The 20,000-nt window shown below is 41.4% G+C and overlaps 1 protein-coding gene across 2 annotated transcripts in view; it reads left to right on the forward strand.

The window, feature by feature from the left end:
• Positions 1-11,515, forward strand: part of usf2l (upstream transcription factor 2, c-fos interacting-like) — a 17,208-nt gene extending 5,693 nt beyond the window's left edge. Inside the window, exons 7-11 of one of the 2 annotated variants that reach the window (XM_083761074.1) lie at positions 1,337-1,375; positions 3,902-3,960; positions 4,270-4,364; positions 4,485-4,632; positions 9,352-11,515. In XM_083761074.1, the coding sequence (XP_083617200.1) occupies positions 1,337-1,375; positions 3,902-3,960; positions 4,270-4,364; positions 4,485-4,632; positions 9,352-9,356 (346 nt within the window). In that variant the 3' untranslated portion in view covers positions 9,357-11,515. The remainder of the gene's footprint in view (positions 1-1,336; positions 1,376-3,901; positions 3,961-4,269; positions 4,365-4,484; positions 4,633-9,351) is intronic. The other variant, XM_083761073.1, reaches the window with a different exon arrangement.
• The last annotated feature ends 8,485 nt before the right edge of the window (positions 11,516-20,000 follow it).

The following is a 20,000-nucleotide window of genomic DNA, read 5'->3' on the forward strand; positions in this document are numbered from 1 at the left end:
AATGCTAAATGTGGCTTTCATACTAATCTATTCAATGTATTCTAGATTTTTTAAATGGGCATGTCATGTATGGTCTATAGTTATCGAATTACACTTACATTGGAAGTAATTAAGTAAGTTTAAATTATTGTATTTGGTCTACATCTTCATGTGCTCTTTGGAGTCACCTGGTTTATTGTGACAAGTTTAATGAAGTGTATGGCTGTGAGTGACCTTGTGGCGAGCATATGAATAGGTGAAACATTTTCTATCTTTCTCTTAACACCAAGTTGGGGAGGTCGTAGCTTATTGGGTAGTTTCGTAATCAGAACGTCATCGATTCACGGCCCTATGTCTTTGTGTGGAAGTGTACCTGAGCAAGACACTTGGCTAACAGCTACCCTCCGAGCACTCATCACAACCATCTGAGCAGCCACCCACTGGGTGAAGCTAAAACAGAATTTCCCCCATGTGATTAATAAAGGTCTACCAAGTCTACAACTGTCTATTGCCAATTCCCCCTCCTGTCTCACTAAGCAGCATTCTCTGTCCCAGTCCATTCATATGATTGGCTGAGCATTGTTCTGCGTGCTGGTCCTGGCTCATGGTTCGATGCAAGAGATTTCAAGTGATGGGACTTTTGTACATGTGAGGTCCACTGAAGGGTGTTTCAGCTACCATTCATGGCTAATTGTGGGAGTTACTGAGGTGGGCTTAAAAATTGGAAGTGCATTCATGTGTGTACAATTTTAATTTAACTGGGATGTATAAAGATTACTTGTGAAAGTTTATGATGGTTTTGTACGTCTCAATGTTTTTGGGGCGTACAATGTTTTTTCTCATTTTGTCTGTACACTCACTGATATGAATTCTACACAGAGTTTTATGCATGAGGCCCCTGGTGTGTGGATAGGATTAGAATATGAATCACAGGGGGTCCACAGCAGAGATTGCTTCTGCCTCTGTAACATTCAGCTAAGCATTGCTTTGAGTCACAGATCCGTACTCCCATTTGGAATTACTGTTGGGGTGTTGTAATCTCAGCAGCAAATGGACTGTCTTGGATAACCCTAACCTACCACAGACCTCTTTACTGTCAGTTATGAGAACAGGCAAGTTTCATAATTCATATTCCTGCACATCTGTATAGAAGCACTTTGTTCTCTCATCTGTCGGCCTGCATGTTCGTTTCTAATGATCTCCTCTGATAAAATGACTCGTGATTCTCTTTATGTACTGGCATTTGTCGTTGTGACAAAGGCTTCACGCCTTTGACATGAAAGTGTAACGTAATTACTACTGACATAATCAATTGTGTGTTTGAGTAAAATGAATTAAAACTACCTGCCGTTCACAGAGATGAAAACGAGGCGCTGCAACATGATGGTTTAAACTGGTGAGGACAACTTCCACGACCCCTCCACTCTCACCACACACACACACACACACACACGCACACACACACACACACACACACACACACACACACACACACACACACACACACACACACACACACACACACACACACACACACACACACACACACACACACATTCACACACCTTTGCAGCCAATAGACTAATTAAATTGGCCTAGATCGCACAAAGAAGGATGCAGCACTCTCTACTATGGCTCCCTCCTGTTTCTCCCTGCTCTTGATGTGTGGGGACACAGATATATCATTTTCTTCAATGTCGTCCTTGATCCACTATTGTTAGTTATGCCTGTGGCAAAGTTGTTTTTCCATTAGGACTTTAGGAAATTGGGTTACTCTTATCCATTTGAAAATGGATGATATCTTCACTGCTATTCTGGTGTCGATTTAAAAGACGTGCGTCCTCTTTCCTTCTTGTTCTTTAATTTGGTCAGTAGTATTATAAAAGTATTGAAACAGCAGAGTAAAATATTTCACAATGGTGATAAATACTGTAGTTATAATCAAAGGATTGGATAATGATAATTAACTTTTATTAGCAGTTCCAGTTTGGCCATTTTTCCATTGCAGAACAAAATGTTGCATACAAATTGTTGGTGATCCATCATAATCACCTGTCTGTTTAGCATCCAACAAGAGAATTGTCCAAGCATCAAAATTACATATTTTGTCCCTTACGTCACATTTAGCAAAGATTGTAATCCGCAAAGGACATGGATGAGTGTGTCTGACTCAGATTCCAGGCCTTGAATTGAAATGGGGCATTGGGTAAAACATTGCCAACGTCTGTTCCTCCAGACAGTACAGCATAAGGGCATTGAACCAGTCAGGTTGTTCATGGCTAATCTTCTGGCCAAGTCATTCATATCAATGGTCCACTTTTATCGCACCATACATACACAACTACTGTGGGACAGGATCCTTTTATACAGTTGAAATTCCATTAAGATTCATTGAGATAAAAGATAGAATCCAGTTTCTTGCTTGGCTTACTTGTGCAAAGATGTAAACGGTGCTGTGCCATTGTAGATCACAAGCTCGACACTAATGTTAGTAAATTGGTATGTATTTATCGGAAATGGCTGTGAGTGACCTTGAATAACATTCATTTACTTTCTCTCTCTGTGTGTGTGTGTGTGTGTAGCAAGCCCCCATTAACCCTTCATTAAGGAAGGGGTTTGGCATTGTGTATATCATTTATGTGTATTTAGATAATTCCCATCATATGTGCATTGTGTACCATGTCTTTTTTGAGTGGTGTGTGTGTGTGTGTGTGTGTGTGAGAGAGAGAAAATGTGTCCGAGCACGAAAATAGCGTTATAGCCTTTGTTCACCACCCAGTGTCACTGTTGCACAGCCGAACACACAGACACACACAGGCCAGGGAGGAAGGATAGTACAGCACCACTCATTTCAGACAGGTCTGATTTTTTTTGTTTTTATTAGATTTCTTTTATTTGACTGTTGAAACAACAATTCAGTAACTTTAAAATGAAATCTTAATCGTACCCATAATCTAGTCTACCGGTAATACCCGGGTATGTTTTTGACACCGCCTGTATTTTCACATGAATTGGTTGAAATGCATTCCACTAAGCAGGACAAAACCACGCTTGATATTTATAGAGCTCTGTCATTATGTATGTGTGCCACTGCCCTGTGCATACTAGTGCGGTGGTGGGCAGCTGCATAACTCCCCCCGTCACGTCTCCCGGAACTTAATTAACCAAATACCTAGGGGGAGAGACGCGGAGACAGTCGTGTCATTAGCCGTACGCCCAGACTCCAATAGACAGCATCTGTGTGTGTCTGTGTGTTTTTTTCTCTGTGTTTTCTTTTTTCAACAGCGCTGTAATTTTACCACATAATAAAACAGCAGGTTCCCTCAGGGCCACACCTGGGAAGAGGACAACCCGATAGAATAAGAAGTCTGCTTACAGTACAGACTCAATATTCCAGTCAGAGCATTTCCCCCAGTTCCCCAGTACCCCGGGGATGGTGTCATTACGGCATATGTTGCTTCATATCCCATTCTGACCTGAGATCAGATTCATTACGAGGTTTCCACTGGACACACACTGGTCTGATTAACCCATTCTGACCTGAGATCAGATTAAAAAAAATGTCAGTCGCTCTTTGATTTTTCAAAAAATAGCAGACCTACAAGCTCGTATCGCGCCACTCGGTGGCGCGATATGAGCTTGTAGATCTGCTATTTTTAAATAGCTAAAGCATGACATGATGCCGACACCAAAATGGGTGCCCGGTCAGAATGGGCTAATGCCCCTTCGTCAAGTAGCACAGAGGTGGTGGCGAGGGCTGTGATTACAGAAGCGGCCAATTTAAGGATAATGGGGAGAACGGTTTTTAATTGGCACCAAAATTTGATGGATGTGAGGCTTGGGGATTTGTGGCTGATTTTTTATGCAACTGAGAAAGGATGTTGTGTATGAGAAGTGTGTTAATTTGCCATTTTGTCCACAGGAAAATGGATGGACCTCGAACGCCCCGTGATGAGAGGAGGAGAGCTCAACATAATGAAGGTGGGCAGAGGCTTCTGTTCGTGTCTTTGTGGTCTGGCCCCAAGTTTTTGCCGTTGTATGTTGATAGTCGCCATAGTTTTCTTTAATTGGCCACTAGAGACTGCTGTTGCCATACTTGAGAGAAGATATTGTGGGTTGGGGTGGCAGGGTGGGGGAGCAGTGAATGAACAATATCTAAAAAAAACGAATTCTGCATCTGTGGAGACTAGAATTAAAATTTCATTAATTTCTTCCAACAATAACTCAAATGATTTATTATGTCTAATGACCTGTTTTCATCTGTCTTTTCCCCCCTTCCCAACACATAAGTTGAGAGGAGGCGGAGAGACAAGATCAACAACTGGATTGTCACTCTCTCTAAAATCATCCCGGACTGCAACATGGACAGCACCAAGACAGGCGCAGTAAGGCCATTTATCTTCGGTTTAACTTGTCGGGTTACTGCTTAGCTTTTCTGTCATCTACCATGTAAAAACTGTCAACTTCTAAACCGTGTGACATCACGTCTCTCTGTCCTCTATAAGAGCAAAGGGGGCATCCTGTCCAAGGCATGTGACTACATCCAAGAGCTAAGGCAGAGCAACCAACGGCTCCAGGACAGTCTGAAGGAGACAGAGAGGATACAGGTGGACAATGAGCTCTGCAGGCAGCAGGTAACCTGTCAAATATTCAGTATTTAACCCATTCTGACCTGAGATCAAGATTCATACGAGGTTTCCACTGGACACACACTGGTCTGATGAACCCATTCTGACCTGAGATCAGATTCTAAAAATGTCAGTCGTTCTTCGATTTTTCAAAAAAATAGCAGACCTACAAGCTCGTATCGCGCCACTCGGTGGCGCGATATGAGCTTGTAGATCTGCTATTTTTCAATAGCTAAAGCATAACATGATGCCGACACCAAAATGGGTGCCCGGTCAGAATGGGATAATACAGATGGCCTTCTAGGTACTGTAGTGGATTCCGGGAATGTTATTATATGATATGACGATTAAGATGAGGTGTGGCACAAGTCACAGTATGTGGTGCAATAGAGATAAAGAGAGGTGTGGATCAGATCCCTTCTGTCAGTAAATAAGCTCTCCAGAGCTTTGAATAAGAATGAAGGAGATAAGACGATCTCCTCTTTAAAGATCAATGCATTTTTATTGCTGTCCACTAGTGCTGATCAGTCAAACATTATGTCCTGCTTTTATGGACTAAAGCACTTTGTGTTTCTAAGCGTTCATGTTGTGATGCTGCCAACTAAGTACTGTATGTGTGTTCACTTTCAGGATATTTGCAGGTAGCTAAATCTGATCAATACTGACAATTTACTGTTGGGGCTTTTGGATATTTCTTGTAATTAAACAAATAATTATGTAATAAAGGTTGCCCTCTTGGTTATTTCTCTTAAAGGACCTTAACAGTATCATTTTATTGTTTATTCACAGCTTCAGCCATTTGTTGTACATAAACAGACTATTTATGTACTTTTCTTTTAGATTTAATCTAAAGTAATGAAAACATCTCAAGTCATTAAAACAACCAATTATCTGAATAATTGAGCCAATATTGCCTGAACATGATTTGTGCGGTTAACGGCTGTGGATGTTTCAATGGATGAAATCAATATTTCATCAAAATGCAACAAACACAATAATATAACCCAATGATGTGCTATCTCCTTGCTATCTCAAGGAGGTTTCAATAGTGGACTGCTACGGTATCAGGTTCACATACTGTAGGGCCCAATACATATGAAATGAGGTTAATGCTGAGATTTGGCTCAAGTCACAGTATGTGCTTTCAGTGGAGAGAGGGTGTGAGATACAGAGAGAAATACGTTTTTCTCTGCTGCAGTCTAGCGTCAGGTGGTCAGCATCATCACTGTTGGATCATGAACACAGGATCAAAAAATACATTTTAATATCGTTATCGGGGACAAACCTTGTATCACCATAGTTCACTTTCTTAGTTTTTTCATGAATTGATTAAGAAATGTATACTTTGACGTATGAAAGTTGCATGAGTTAGCCGATCTACAAGCTGTGTCTTTTTTGTATCTTTTCTATTCATGAAATGTTTAGAAAACATTCGCTGTAATGACATATACCCAAAATAAGGAAGTCAGGTCGAATGGTCTGAGGGCTAAGTATTTTAGAAAGGAAAAGGGGGGCTAAGTATTAACAAGAGCTTGTTGTGACTAGATTATAATTACATTGGATCCATTGAAACACTGGTTATTTTTTCCATTTCCTGGAAAGTACCTGTTTTCTGGCCGAGAGCGACAATATAGCGGAAAGAAGGTATTTACCACGTACGTGTATGTGTGTCCGTATGTGTGCATGCCAAATCTGTTCAACCCACTGTAGTCTCATTTCCATGAACGATGATGTGTAAACTAATCTCCAGACATTAATCTTGTGTGGCCATCTCTGTCCTTTCTCTTGAGAAAGACGAGGTCTGGATACTAGGTTATCAGGTGATTATTTTGGAAGCTCAGAGAAGTTGTGGGGCATTGACGCAAGCGAGTACGGTCCCGTGAAATTGTCGCGCATGCTCCTTTTGCATGCGCCTGTGGTCGACTAGACCTGGATTTTGGTGAGCCCCTCATGAGCAGACTGATCAGCTGATCCAGGTGAGAGCGCCTGAGTCACTCACTCCCCGTCTGAAACGGCCTTTAGTCATTTAACATTTTTGTTTGACAGATTTGAATAGAAAACATGGTTGAGCAGGGCTCTAGTTCCGGTGGCAAGTTTCTGTAGCTGGATGATTTACCTTGCTGTTTTCTCATTAATGGCCTAGAGCAGTGGTTTCCAAACTTTTTAGCTCAAGACCCAAAATGGAAATTAGATATTTGGTCGGGTCCCAAACCAATGAAAATAGCAGATCTACAAGTTATTGTAGATCTGTTTTTTAAGTTTTAATTAATTTTCAATTAATGGAAATTTGTAATTTTTGTGGAAATCTTTAGAAAATCCTTTAAAAGGAAACAATTAGGAAACAAAAAACAAAGGGATATTCACTTGCGACCCACAAATGGATCTACAACCCACGAATGGGTCCCGACCGGCCTAGAGGGTGTCTTTCAAATATCACGTTTTTGTAAATGATGTTCCCATTAAACCTCTCTGCCGTTCCACCTAATAGTATTTGTTTCCAGCTTCATTTCGGGTCCGGAAATTCTAAGATGGTGGATTTGAATTAGCTGAAATAGTGGCTTCAAAACTGTTGTGTAGAAACCAATGGGTAACGTCACGGCTCCGTTTGTCCATATTTTTGGATGCTATAGTCGCTGCATATTGATTATTATAAACATGATTAGTATAATTATTATAATTAATGGATGGCTTGCCTTACTCAGATGAAAACAAAACAAAAAAAAAACATTTTGGGGAAAAAGGACAGCAGGTATATTGTGGGTCTAGTCAATGGGCTCTGGCATGGTCAGCCAGACTGCAACTACAAAACTGCAAGATGTGTGAAAAGCGGTGAATTCTAATGATGCGTAGCTTGTGAGCAAGTTCAGGCTGATACACTCGAGGGGTTACATGCGCCTGTATCACTATGTGGGAAATGTACAGTATACTGTATGTGACGTGTCAGCAACACTGATCTGTCAAGCAGCTGACCAATTTGGCGGTCTATTTCATCTCATTCACTGTTTTTCCTCTTGTCGGTGTCACTGAATTGGTTTTGTTTGCTCCCACCACCGCACAATCATTTGTCTCTGCTTTCCCTAAGGGTTCTGTTTTCCCCTGGGAGGTTGGTTTTATATGTATGCTCTTAGTCTTAAAACGCGTTGTGTGCCCACACAACCCTTTCAAAATAGAGAAGAAAAATGTTCTTTTTAAAAGACGTCCACAGACGTCCTGGGCACCGCATACGGTAATTCCCAGGATTCCCGAATGAGTCAACGATGGAGATCTCTGTACCATTCTGTACGCCTGGGTCCCTTTATATGCCCATATATGGCTCCAAATATATATGGAGATGATGGAGATCCCTGATGTCATCATGAGGGTATATGGGCAACATTTGTTGGTCCTCCCTGGTGGCCAGTTGGCCACGTAGCGCAGAGAAGAGGAGGTGGTGGACGGGTCCATCGTCACAGTGGAGACGACGACGACACGTTTCCCGTCGGCTATCAGCGGCAGGCCGTTCCTCTGCCACGTGATCTCAGCAGCAGGGTGGGGGCGCCCCTCACGACGCACTTCTCCAGGCGTTCCGCTTCGTCCACGATCTCGAGCTGGACTGTCGTGTAGACCTCAACGGAGACACTACGCACCCGCACGTCGAACTGGGAAAGCACTGCGCAGTTGTAGACCCCGCGGTCCGTCAGCGCACTCCGGGCCAGATGACCAGGCCAGACCGGGTTCAAGTTCAGAGCCCGGGCAGAGGATTTTGTGCTGGTTCTCGACAACCGGCTATCCGACGGACTCAACACCGGGCACTGCACTCCATGTGGGGGTGTGGAACGTGTGTGTCGAATTTGAAGTTGGTGGGGCGAACGGTTCTTGAGTTACGTGGATTACAGATGTATGTACAGAGACTTGGTGCATTTATAGATAGACGATTTTCTGTTATTGAGAAGTGCGCGCCCCTTATTAGTATTCTCACTTCATTTTGACAGATGGTAGAAAAGCGCAAGGGGACATGCAGCTCAGCTGGCATTCAATCTGAGGCCAGTACAGCTGTACAATGGAGATGGCTCTCTTCACCACGCTACCCAATCTCGGAGCACAGCAGTGCATATGCGCTTCATATCAACTAGATTAGACTCCTTCACAGTGCACAGCAATGCCTGCAACCCATCCCCGTATGTATTTTCTGTAATTTCTTTAAAACAACCCCCAACGGTCCTAGCCTGCATAGTTTACTATCAGGCCCTGACAAAGAGTTTATGCTTTTACAACAAGAACTGTTACCTGAAACGAGCAGTGGGAGAGATAGCGGTGTTGTACTTCATGGGGTTGTGCAAGGACTACCGGCATACTAATGCACTTAAAGGTAATGTGAAACCTTACCGTCTCATTCTCCCGCTCAAACAAAGGCCCGCGAGGGCATTGACGGTAGATATATTCCAATTCCTACATTCAAAGCTCAATATCCGCTTGTCGAACCCGCAGCCTGAGCGAACAGCGCATTAGGGATTCGCCCAAGGGAATAGAGCAAAGTGGGTTTACCTTCAGAATTCATAAGCTACAGTAGGTGCTTGTGGGCAGGAGAATCTTTGTGAGGTGCCGAGTGTGATACTGTTCAGTCGCAGGGACACTAGCCCCGTTTGTACGTCAAAAGCATGTGTGCAACACATGAGAGAGTGTAAAGTTTGGGCCCTCTATACTTGTGACGGATGATGAAGATTAAAGTAATATGATTTTAGTAATGATGTTTTTTGTTTTTCAGATTGAGGAGCTGAAGAACGAGAATGCCTTGCTCCGAGCGCAACTCCAGCAACACGGCATTGAGATGGTTGGTGAAACGCCACCTCAGTGAAGGAGAGGGAGAACAAAAAAAGGAGTACCACCACTTGAATACATCACCAACTTGGAGAGAAGACAAAAAGTAGAGGGCAGACAAATTGACAATGAACTTTCTTTTTTGCTTTTTTATTTTGCCGAACGCATTCTTTCTCCTGGGATCACCAGGCTGTGTTCCAGGAAACCCTTGGCTGATATTTTCTGGCTGCTCTACTCTTCCACTCCTATTGAGATAACCACCATTTAGAAATGTGCTCTAAGAACAAAAACACTCACCACCACTACCACTACTACTGCCACTACCACCACCAACACCGCTACAAGAGCCATTTACTAGCATTTAGAAAAGCGAAATCTCTGCTGACTCCTTTCTTGTTTTTGAACTTATGCAACCTCACTCATGGACTGTGATGTTGACCTTTTTGTCATTCACTTTTTCCCCTTCTCCTGACAACTGCCTGACTTAGAGTGTGTGTGTGTGTGTGTGTGTGTGTGTGTGTGTGTTCTGTATTAATATTTTGTTGTTTTTAGCTGTTGTATGTTAATTTATTAGTCCGCTTGCTGTCAGAAACCTTGACGGAGACCAGTTACGTTGAAGAACCCTAGAGAATTTGATTGAAGTGGAAAATTGCAAATTATGCAAACCGCTGTGATTTGGCACAGTGGGGAAATAATGCCTCTGTTTTATCCAAGTGACACAGATATCTGTGATATTGTTCCACGCAAAGCAGAGGCATTACTTTGATATATTTGACAGTTCATGGTGCTTGGGTGAAATGTGTTTTGATACAACTTCCGGATGTTTTAAGATGTTGGAGGAAGATTATGTTGCTAGTGTAAACATAGGAAAGAATAGTAATCAATAACTCATTAACTATGCTGGCCCTTTGTCATAATAATTGCTATAAGTGTAAGCAACCTTAATACTTCATTGCAGTAGTGTTCTACAACATTTTATTGGCCAGAGAAATGGCAGATCTGTGAACCTTCATCAAGTACAGATGTACAACATTTCCAAAATACTCTGTTTTGCAGATCGGGTGCAGTGCAGAATTCTAACTTTTGCCAAACTAAATATAGGCACTACATTATTTTCATATATATATATATATAATTTTGGTCATCTTCTGTTCATGTGTGGTTTTCTGGTGTCTCGATATATGTGACAATATCCCACATGTTTTTCATTTGAAGCGGTTTGCACTATTCTAGTAATGCAACCCTTCAAATGGAGTTCAATGCACAAGAGGACGAGTACCCTGGAGAGAAACACTGAAAGACTTTCAGCTCAATATAGTAAGACAACAGAGACTATTCTGTGTTGCACTTCTTAGCTGAGCAGAACTCACTCTCCAAGGTGGAAAAAAAAGAGAAAAGAAATGTCTTGCATATTTCTCCACCCACTCAGGTGAACAATAACCAAGCTGTAATTGGTTGTACAAACTGAAAAAATAATATTAATCATGCTGATGATGTGTATGAATATACATGATGTATTTTTCTCCTGCTTTGGGCAATGTGGGTGAAATTGGAAGAGAGATATCAAGGTTTGGAGTCACTTATTGGAGTGTGATTGCGTTTCCCTGTGTCAACAGCTCAGGATCCAGCAAACCAAAACCAACGCTGAGACCCACCCCCCTGGCAAAATCGCAGACTTTTATCACATTTGAATATCTCGGACTGTTAAGTTAATGTCATGTGCTTTGGAAGTGATGTTCTGCTCTTGCTGCTAAATTCAAATTTATCTTGGATAGTGCGCAGTATGTGAGCTTTCAAAAATAAAGAAAAAGCCTAGCCAAAGTTGAATGTATTATTAATGTAAATATTTTTGCAGTAGACTTCTAGATACATCTAGAGAGGGGAGAACCAGAGGTCTGAGCATGAAGATAAGATTAATGCTGTATGCAGATGAAAGGTCATTTGTGGCAATTTAGTTTTACTTCCACTTTAATTTTTGGAACGGAAACTTGAAAGCTTTTTTTTTTTTTTTTGCCCGCTCGGTAGCAGCCTTGCTGTTCTCAGGTTAGATTGTCTTTTCTAAGTAAAACGATGGAAAAATAAAACTTCACTGGCTAATAACCTTGATGGGCTGTGGTGGTGGTGTGGCTCATTGTCTGTCCCCACAGTATAGACTGTGTTTCCCATATAACCCATTCCATTCATTGCTGTTCATGTCATTAATTGATAAATGCACTGGTGAAATTTAAATTAAAAAAAATGGGTTGGAGAAATGGAGGGCACCTTGGGTGAAAGGTATGATTGAATGTCAGAATGGGACCTCTATTCAAAAGATTGTATTCTATATTGTATTGGCATCACCTATTACCAGAAGAGTAGGCCTGCAGCAGATCATTTAATTTCCAATAATGTAATGACTGGCAATATATATTTTTAAATTCTCGATGAGTCGATAATAATCCAATAACGGAACAACATTTCTCAATACATTTGTTTTACATAATGTAATATGCTATTGGCTGGGCATAACGCAGCCAATATAATACAGTAACCGCAAACTTCCAGTCATATTTTTTTTATTGAAAGCCTAAACTAATAATGTACGTATGTACATTATTATGTACTATGTACGTTTTATACAGATTGTATTTGTTTGAGGTACTTGATGCTGAGCTTTTTCTCTGTCATCTACTGATTAGCCATTTGAAAAATGTGTGAGGTGAGGTGAGCACGCCTTTGGAATAAAAATAAAAATCATGTTGTGTAATTATGAAATCAATGCTTCTTTGAAGATGCATAGATTTACATAATTAAGACCATTTATTGTCCTGAAAATGTTATTTAATTAAGCAATATTACACGAGAGGGTGTTCTTTATCATCATTAATGCACACCTGCGGTGCTGTAGGAACTCGCCCACAGGGCGAGTTCCGGAAGGTATCGCAGAAGTGCATTAACCCATTCTGACCTGAGATCAGATTCATACGAGGTTTTCCACTGGACACACACTGGTCTGATGAACCCATTCTGACCTGAGATCAGATTCTAAAAATGTCAGTCGTTCTTCGATTTTTCAAAAAATAGCAGACCTACAAGCTCGTATCGCGCCACTCGGTGGCGCGATATGAGCTTGTAGATCTGCTATTTTTCAATAGCTAAAGCATAACATGATGCCGACACCAAAATGGGTGCCCGGTCAGAATGGGTTAATGATGATAAAGGACACCCTTGCGTGTAATATTGCAATTATACTACAGTTACCCTTAAAACTAAGATAATCGCTGAAAAATGTTATTTTTTCAATGACAGATGTGGCCACTACAGCCACAAATGTCCCAAGAAACTAGCTAGCCTAGCCACCGAGTCTGCTGCGCGCTCTGAGAGAAAAGCACGGCTGAAATCTTTGTTTTGAGTAGCCGTGCCATTATCGTGGTTTACTCACTCTTATTGCAATGCTATCCCCTGTAATCTTTAAAGGCTATCACTCCTGAAATGTTGCATGAAAAAGGAATACCAAAACAAAATAATTTTCCTATTAGTAAGCCCATAGGGGCAGGAGCCTGACTGTTTCTGTAGCGTGAGGCAGCTTGATATACAAGTACACCCCCTGGACATGACGTTAGTATGTCGTAGGGACTCACCCCCAATCCAACCCTTGATGCCGAGTGCCAAGCAGGGAGGCACTGGGTCCCATTTTTTCAGTCTTTGGTATGACCCGGCCGGGGATCGAATCCTGACCTCCCAGTCTCAGGGCGGACACTCTAACCACAAGGCCACTGAGCTGGTATCAAGAATTTCCCTATTGCTTCATTTAAATAGCCAAGAATGTACCCTGGCTATTTGAACGAAGCAATGAGAAGTTCAACAAAGAGTAGAAAACAGGACCAAATGGTATTTATTTCTTGAAGACATGTATTTTCTTTAGTGGTGCATAAAACCATTAGGCCTGCTCCTCATAGGCAATCAGGTTTATGAACAACATACACTATGCACGGGCTAGCCTGTCTACTGTACGGCGCGAGCGAGCACACACACACACACACACACACACACACACACACACACACACACAAACACTCAAAATACTTTTGATACAGCATGTAATTAATCAATCACTTGTGGCATTGCCAGTTCTCTTGTGCTTGTCGCGTCAGGGCCAATGGCATCGCTTGACTTCTCACCCTCAACGGACAGTTAATCTGACTGTCCAGTCAAATGCAGCTGAGTCTGTTTGATATGATCTTGCCGCTCGTCACTGACCTCTCAGTCCGACATTCATCTCTTAAGACATGAATCATCTCTTCGGAGATGAGTGTAGGGTTAAAATGACGGGTGAAGTAGAAATCCACATCTATCGTACATGTCACTTGTTTTGCTGCAAGTAATAACATTGAATTGCTGAAATGATAGCCTTGAAAAAGCCAGTTGTCTATCTCTGGTCAGTGTCAAATAAATGTGTCTACCCATCTGACCTTTCTGTCTGTTTCTCAAAATATATCCTCACTGCATCGGAAAATAAACAGCAAACTTCAATTAACCTTGAAAATCTGATCTTTTCGTCCTGGGGTTTAACTACTTCTACCAACGGCCGGTGTGAAGAACACTATGCATGGTCGAACGATTCTCATTGAATTTCAATACCTAAGGCCAAACACAAGCCAAGAAACTACACGGCCCACATGCTTGTCTTCCCTTTGTGCTTTGAGCTATACTGGGTGTAAAGAAATACAATGTCAGCAGCGGGTATTGTCCACTGCCTCAGCCTAATTCGCAATGCCTCTCTCTTGGAGGTTGTTATCCCATTCTGACCGGGCACCCATTTTGGTGTCGGCATCATGTTATGCTTTAGCTATTGAAAAATAGCAGATCTACAAGCTCATATCGCGCCACCGAGTGGCGCGATACGAGCTTGTAGGTCTGCTATTTTTGAAAAATCGAAGAGCGACTGACATTTTTTTAATCTGATCTCAGGTCAGAATGGGTTCATCAGACCAGTGTGTGTCCGGCGGAAACCTCGTATGAATCTGATCTCAGGTCAGCATGGGTTATTTGTCGAGCAGAAAGGCCTTTGTTCCGTCTTCTGCACAGTGCTCCTCACACCTTTGTATGGTACAAAGATATCACACAGAGTCTCATCTTCCTCAACGCCTCCAGTAATCACTACACGGCACTGCCCATGTCTCACTCACAGCATCCACACCTCACGTATAAACTACTCTTTGTTAAACTACTCTTTGTTAATAGAATGTAGCCCACATTCATAGGCTAAATTGTATGTACATTTATTCACTTATTCAGAGATCCACTGCAGATACCTATAGGGCCAGTTTCTTTAATTTATTTATTTAGTTATTTTATTTTATTTTTTTACATTATTTAGATTTATTGTCAAATACAAGACACAACAATACGAGACATCAAATGACAGAAAGGTAAGCTTAACAAATAACGATACAAATAAAGGGACACATTGGTGGGATCGATGACCATCAGAAAGCAGGGCTATAGTTATGAGTCCAATAGTGAAAGATGCAAGGTTGCACCATAACAGCCAGATATACAGAACATTATTCTCAACTATTGTCAAACAAACACTGCCAGGAATGGCATCCACATTTTTTTGGAATTTTCTTGCGTCCGTCATGACGGATTTGTTCCAGCTTAAGCCATTCTGACCTGAGATCAGATTCATACGAGGTTTCCGCCGGACACACACTGGTCTGATGAACCCATTCTGACCTGAGATCAGATTCTAAAAATGTCAGTCGCTCTTGGATTTTTCAAAAATAGCAGACCTACAAGCTCGTATCGCGCCACTCGGTGGCGCGATATGAGCTTGTAGATCTGCTATTTTTAAATAGCTAAAGCATAACATGATGCCGACACCAAAATGGGTGCCCGGTCAGAATGGGATAACATCTGATTTTGGTGGGAATTAGGAAGCGTCCTTGTCTCATCAGAGCACCACATATTGCTAAACAGCAATGGCTAAATATCCATTTCCAGTTGTCTGGAGAACCAATTAAATATGTTTCCCCAGAAATTGGTTATTACTGGACAATACCTCTATCTTGATTTGGTTCTTGACTCTACTCTTACTCTGATATGTACACCGAGTCACCATACAGTATATGGAGATATAAGGGTGGTAGCGGGGGCATTCTCTTCAATTAAATTCAATTTTATTTAAGTGTCAAAGTCAGTTGTCTCAAGACACTTTACATATAAAGCAGAAAACCAACAAAGCAGAAAACCAACACATTTTCTGGCCTGTTGAGAACTCTAGTTTTCACCGGCTGCGGGGTACGGCTGCACTAATAACTTTGGGGCAGGCCCGTCTAGAGTTTGAATGGAAAGGTGGGCCTGTTGAGAACTCTAGTTTTCGCAGGCTGCCGGGCGCGGCTGCACTAATAACTTTGGGGCAGGCCCGTCTAGAGTTTGAATGGAAAGGTGGGCCTGTTGAGAACTCTAGTTTTCGCAGGCTGCCGGGGCGCGGCTGCACTAATAACTTTGGGGCAGGCCCGTCTAGAGTTTGAATGGAAAGGTGGGCCTGTTGAGAACTCTAGTTTTCGCAGGCTGCCGGGCGCGGCTGCACTAATGACTTTGGGGCAGGCCCGTCTAGAGTTTGAATGGAAAGGTGGGCCTGTTGAGAACTCTAGTTTTCGCAGGCTGCCGGGCGCGGCTGCACTAATAACTTTGGGGCAGGCCCGTCTAGAGTTTGAATGGACAGGTATAAGTCAAAAGGGAGACATCGTGGTGATGATGATCAGCAAGAAGGGTCCAGGCCCCGGCGCAAGTCACACGAATATGATATAGAACAGTTTCTAACCACATTTGAAAAAAATAGCCCATGTCTAATGTTGGCCTTCAGATGAGCTGGCTGTCCTTTTGGTTCTGTAGTCACTATGGATCAGGGCATTATGTAATACGGTATGGGGTGGGGATTGCCTGGATGTCGAAAGAGGAACAGACAGGGGGCAATGCCCTGGGCCAGGGGGAAGAGGTACACTGGCGCCTGTTGAGGTGAATGCGGCCGCCGCACTGGTGCCTCGCTTTGTTTGACCAGAAGATCCTCACTGATAGCTTCTGGTGGTTGGAACAGATGGGAATGCACAAACATTGTTGACTCATGCATACTGAAAATTACATACAGTGTCAACTATGACAGGACATAATGTACAAGTTCAAGAATGTAGTGACTGTACTTTCTCTCCTGCGTGCACGCGCGCGCACACTCTCACACTCTCTCTCTCTCTCTCTCTCTCTCTCTCTCTCTCTCTCTCTCTCTCTCTCTCAAGAAAGTATACATATAGTACAGCGGCTAACAGCCATATTGTGAGAGAACCTTTCACTTGGTGATACAAGCGTGAAATTTGGCATGAACCTGCCTCTGGGTCACCTCTTTAACTTTTTTAACCGAGCCAGCGAAAAATCCAATATGGCGGTCATTTTTAAAGATGGCCGCCAAATAAAAAAGGCCTTTTGTGGCGGTTCTGGACAACCATGGGGGCGGCCGACTCGAGACCGGGCACTGCACTCCCTGTGGGTGTGTGGAACGTGTGTGTCGAATTTGAAGTCGGTGGGGCGAACGGTTCTCGGGTTACGTGGATTACAGATGTACACACACACACACAATTCGTGCAATATAGCAGATCATTGGAACGGTTGTTCGCTTGGTGATACAAGCGTGAAATTTGGCATGAACATGCCTCTGGGTCACCTCTTTAACTTTTTTAACCGAGCCATCCAAGAATCCAATATGGCGGTGCTATTTCAAGATGGCCGCCACATCTAAATGTTAGCCTATGTCTACATTTCTTACAAATTTTAGGAAAAATTTCACCATTATAGATAGATAGATAGATAGATTTTTTTTTTTTTTTCTTTTTTTTTCTTTTTTTTTAGTTTTCATACTGAAAATGGTAGCATGCTAATGCTAACTTAATGCTAACATGGTAGCATGCCAATGCTAACATAATAATGCTAACATGGTAATATGCTAGTTGTGTGTATGTTAGCATTATTATGTTAGCATTAGCATGCTACCATGTTAGCATTAAGTTAGCATTAGCATGCTACCATTTTTAGTATGAAAACTAAAAATAATAACAAAAAAATAATAATAATATAAAGAATATAAAATATATATAAAAAAAAAAATCTATCTATCTATCTATAATGGTGAAATTTTTCCTAAATTTTGTAAGAAATGTAGACATAGGCTAACATTTAGATGTGGCGGCCATCTTGAAATAGCACCGCCATACTGGATTCTTGGACGGCTCGGTTAAAAAAGTTAAAGAGTTGACCCAAAGGAAGGTTCATGACAAATGTCACGCTTGTATCACCAAGTGAAAGATCGTTCCTATTATCTGCTGTACTAATAGGCTACTGCACGAAACCAGCACCACCATTTGGCCAACACTTTCATCTTTTCTGATTCCTAAAATATGGATATAGATTCCATTGGATGCCGAGTCATTCATGGATTAAATTCGTTGACACTGACATTGTGGTCACCCAAAGTCAACACATAGAACCACAAAGGTTATCAGTGAGCCAGACAGCCTGGCGCAGTCTAGCCTGACTCCCATAACATGTTGTTGCACCCAGGAGTATTATAGCGTTATACCATGTATGACGTCTTTGAATAAAGAAATATATTACTCTTGTGACAATTTAAATAACCACCTATTTCATTAATGTTTCACTCAAGAGAAAAAGCTGCAGTAAATGTCTTGACTTTATTGTAATGAAATTGATTGTGGGAAGGTGGAGATAGCACACATGGTTATTGTTGTGCTCACAACATGTCGCTTGCAAGGCATTGTAAGCTTATACCGGCAGATCTGCTGTTTTTTGTATAGCTTTCAATATGACAAAACATAAAAAGTTGAAATGGATAATAAAACAGTATTAATATTAATATGATTGTGCTCTTGAATTATACTGTTGTCTGGTGTTCTTGAATCAAATGGCATTCTTGGCAACAACCATACCCACTATGTCAGCTTCTTGCTCTGCAGTGAAGACTGTATCCCTTTCAACAGCCCAGGCCTGTCATGTATTGATCATTACATGAAGGACATGGATGGAAAAACTGTAATTAATGTATACAGTAGAACTGAAATACATATAGCACAGTCACTTTTTCATTCCTGAATATTCGTACTATTGATGCCACAGTTGATTTTCAACAGCGCTCCCATAACATGTTATACCTAAGAGTATTATAGCATAGACCATTTATGATGGTTTTGAATAAATATATATTACTCTTATGACAATTTAAATGCTCCCTAATTTTATACAGCAATCAATTTATATCCAGTTATGTGTTTTTAACATCAATATTGTTTTTAACATCAATATTGTTATTGACATTGTTTTTTATTTAGTTTTTAGTTTGTTAACATATTGACAACCAGGTTAATTAATCTTAATCAGGCAGTTTATCACCTGTTAAATGTTTTCTTGATTGCTTGAGCACATTTTCCAAACAGAAGTCACTATTGCAAAACAGTTAACACGGTCTCAGAGTTTCCAAAATGCTAATAAGACACCAAAACATAGAATACGTCTAACGTCCAACAAATATGTCCAACAAAAATACCCCTACCAAAACAGCATAACTTTCATCTCACAGAATGTTATGTCTATCGATCATTAAACAATGGCCCAATGAACACTAACAGCAACTATAACATTGCTAACCTATTGTGTGTGTGTGTGTGTGTGTGTGTGTGTGTGTGTGTGCGCAACTTTTGAAACTATAATTAAGTTATGTAAAGGCAATCCACTACCACCACACTGACCACAGCATGGTCTATTCTTGTTGCCGGAAAAGATAATACCAAAAGAAGACCATAGTAGAAAGAATTTCACTCAAGAGCAAAAGCTGCAGCAAATATCTTTACTTTATTGTAATGAAATAGATTATGGGAAGGTGTGTAAGAACAAGTTCACTACAGATTTCAACACACATGGTTATTGTTGCTGTCAGGTGGACATCTTGTACAGTATGTCCAAAACAGTTAGCTTACAAGATCTACTGTCATATGACATGTATTAACCTCGCGTCACCAGGCTTTCCACCTCGGAGGAAAGCCCAGGCTATGACATGTATAAAATAAAATAGAGCTTTCGTGAAAATACGAGATTTCCCGACAGCAACATTATTTTGATACCACTTTGACCCAGTCATTACTTTTACTTTCACTTTTACATATTCCCATTATTTTGATACCATTATTCATTCATCATTACTTTTACTTTTACTTTCACTTTTGCATATTGGTATTCCCATCATCCCATCATCTTTTACAGTAAGGACCTGGTCAGCATGTGGCTACATGCACTTACACTGTTGACATTGCTAAACATATATTGTGCTCTTGAATTGGTCTGGTGTTCTTGAATCAAAGGGCATTGTTGGCAACAACCATACCCACTATGGCAGTTTCTTGCTCTGCATTGAAGACTGTACCAGTGTACCCCTTTCAACAGCCCAGGCCTGTCTTTGACTTCTGTAAAGACATTTGTGAGGGGAGAAAAGGGTGTATTGATCATTCCATAAAGGACATGGATGGAATAACCGTTTGACATAATTATAGTTTA

Source organism: Protomyctophum parallelum, assembly GCF_964188405.1.
Source record: "Protomyctophum parallelum genome assembly, chromosome: 3".
NCBI lineage: Eukaryota > Metazoa > Chordata > Actinopteri > Myctophiformes > Myctophidae > Protomyctophum > Protomyctophum parallelum.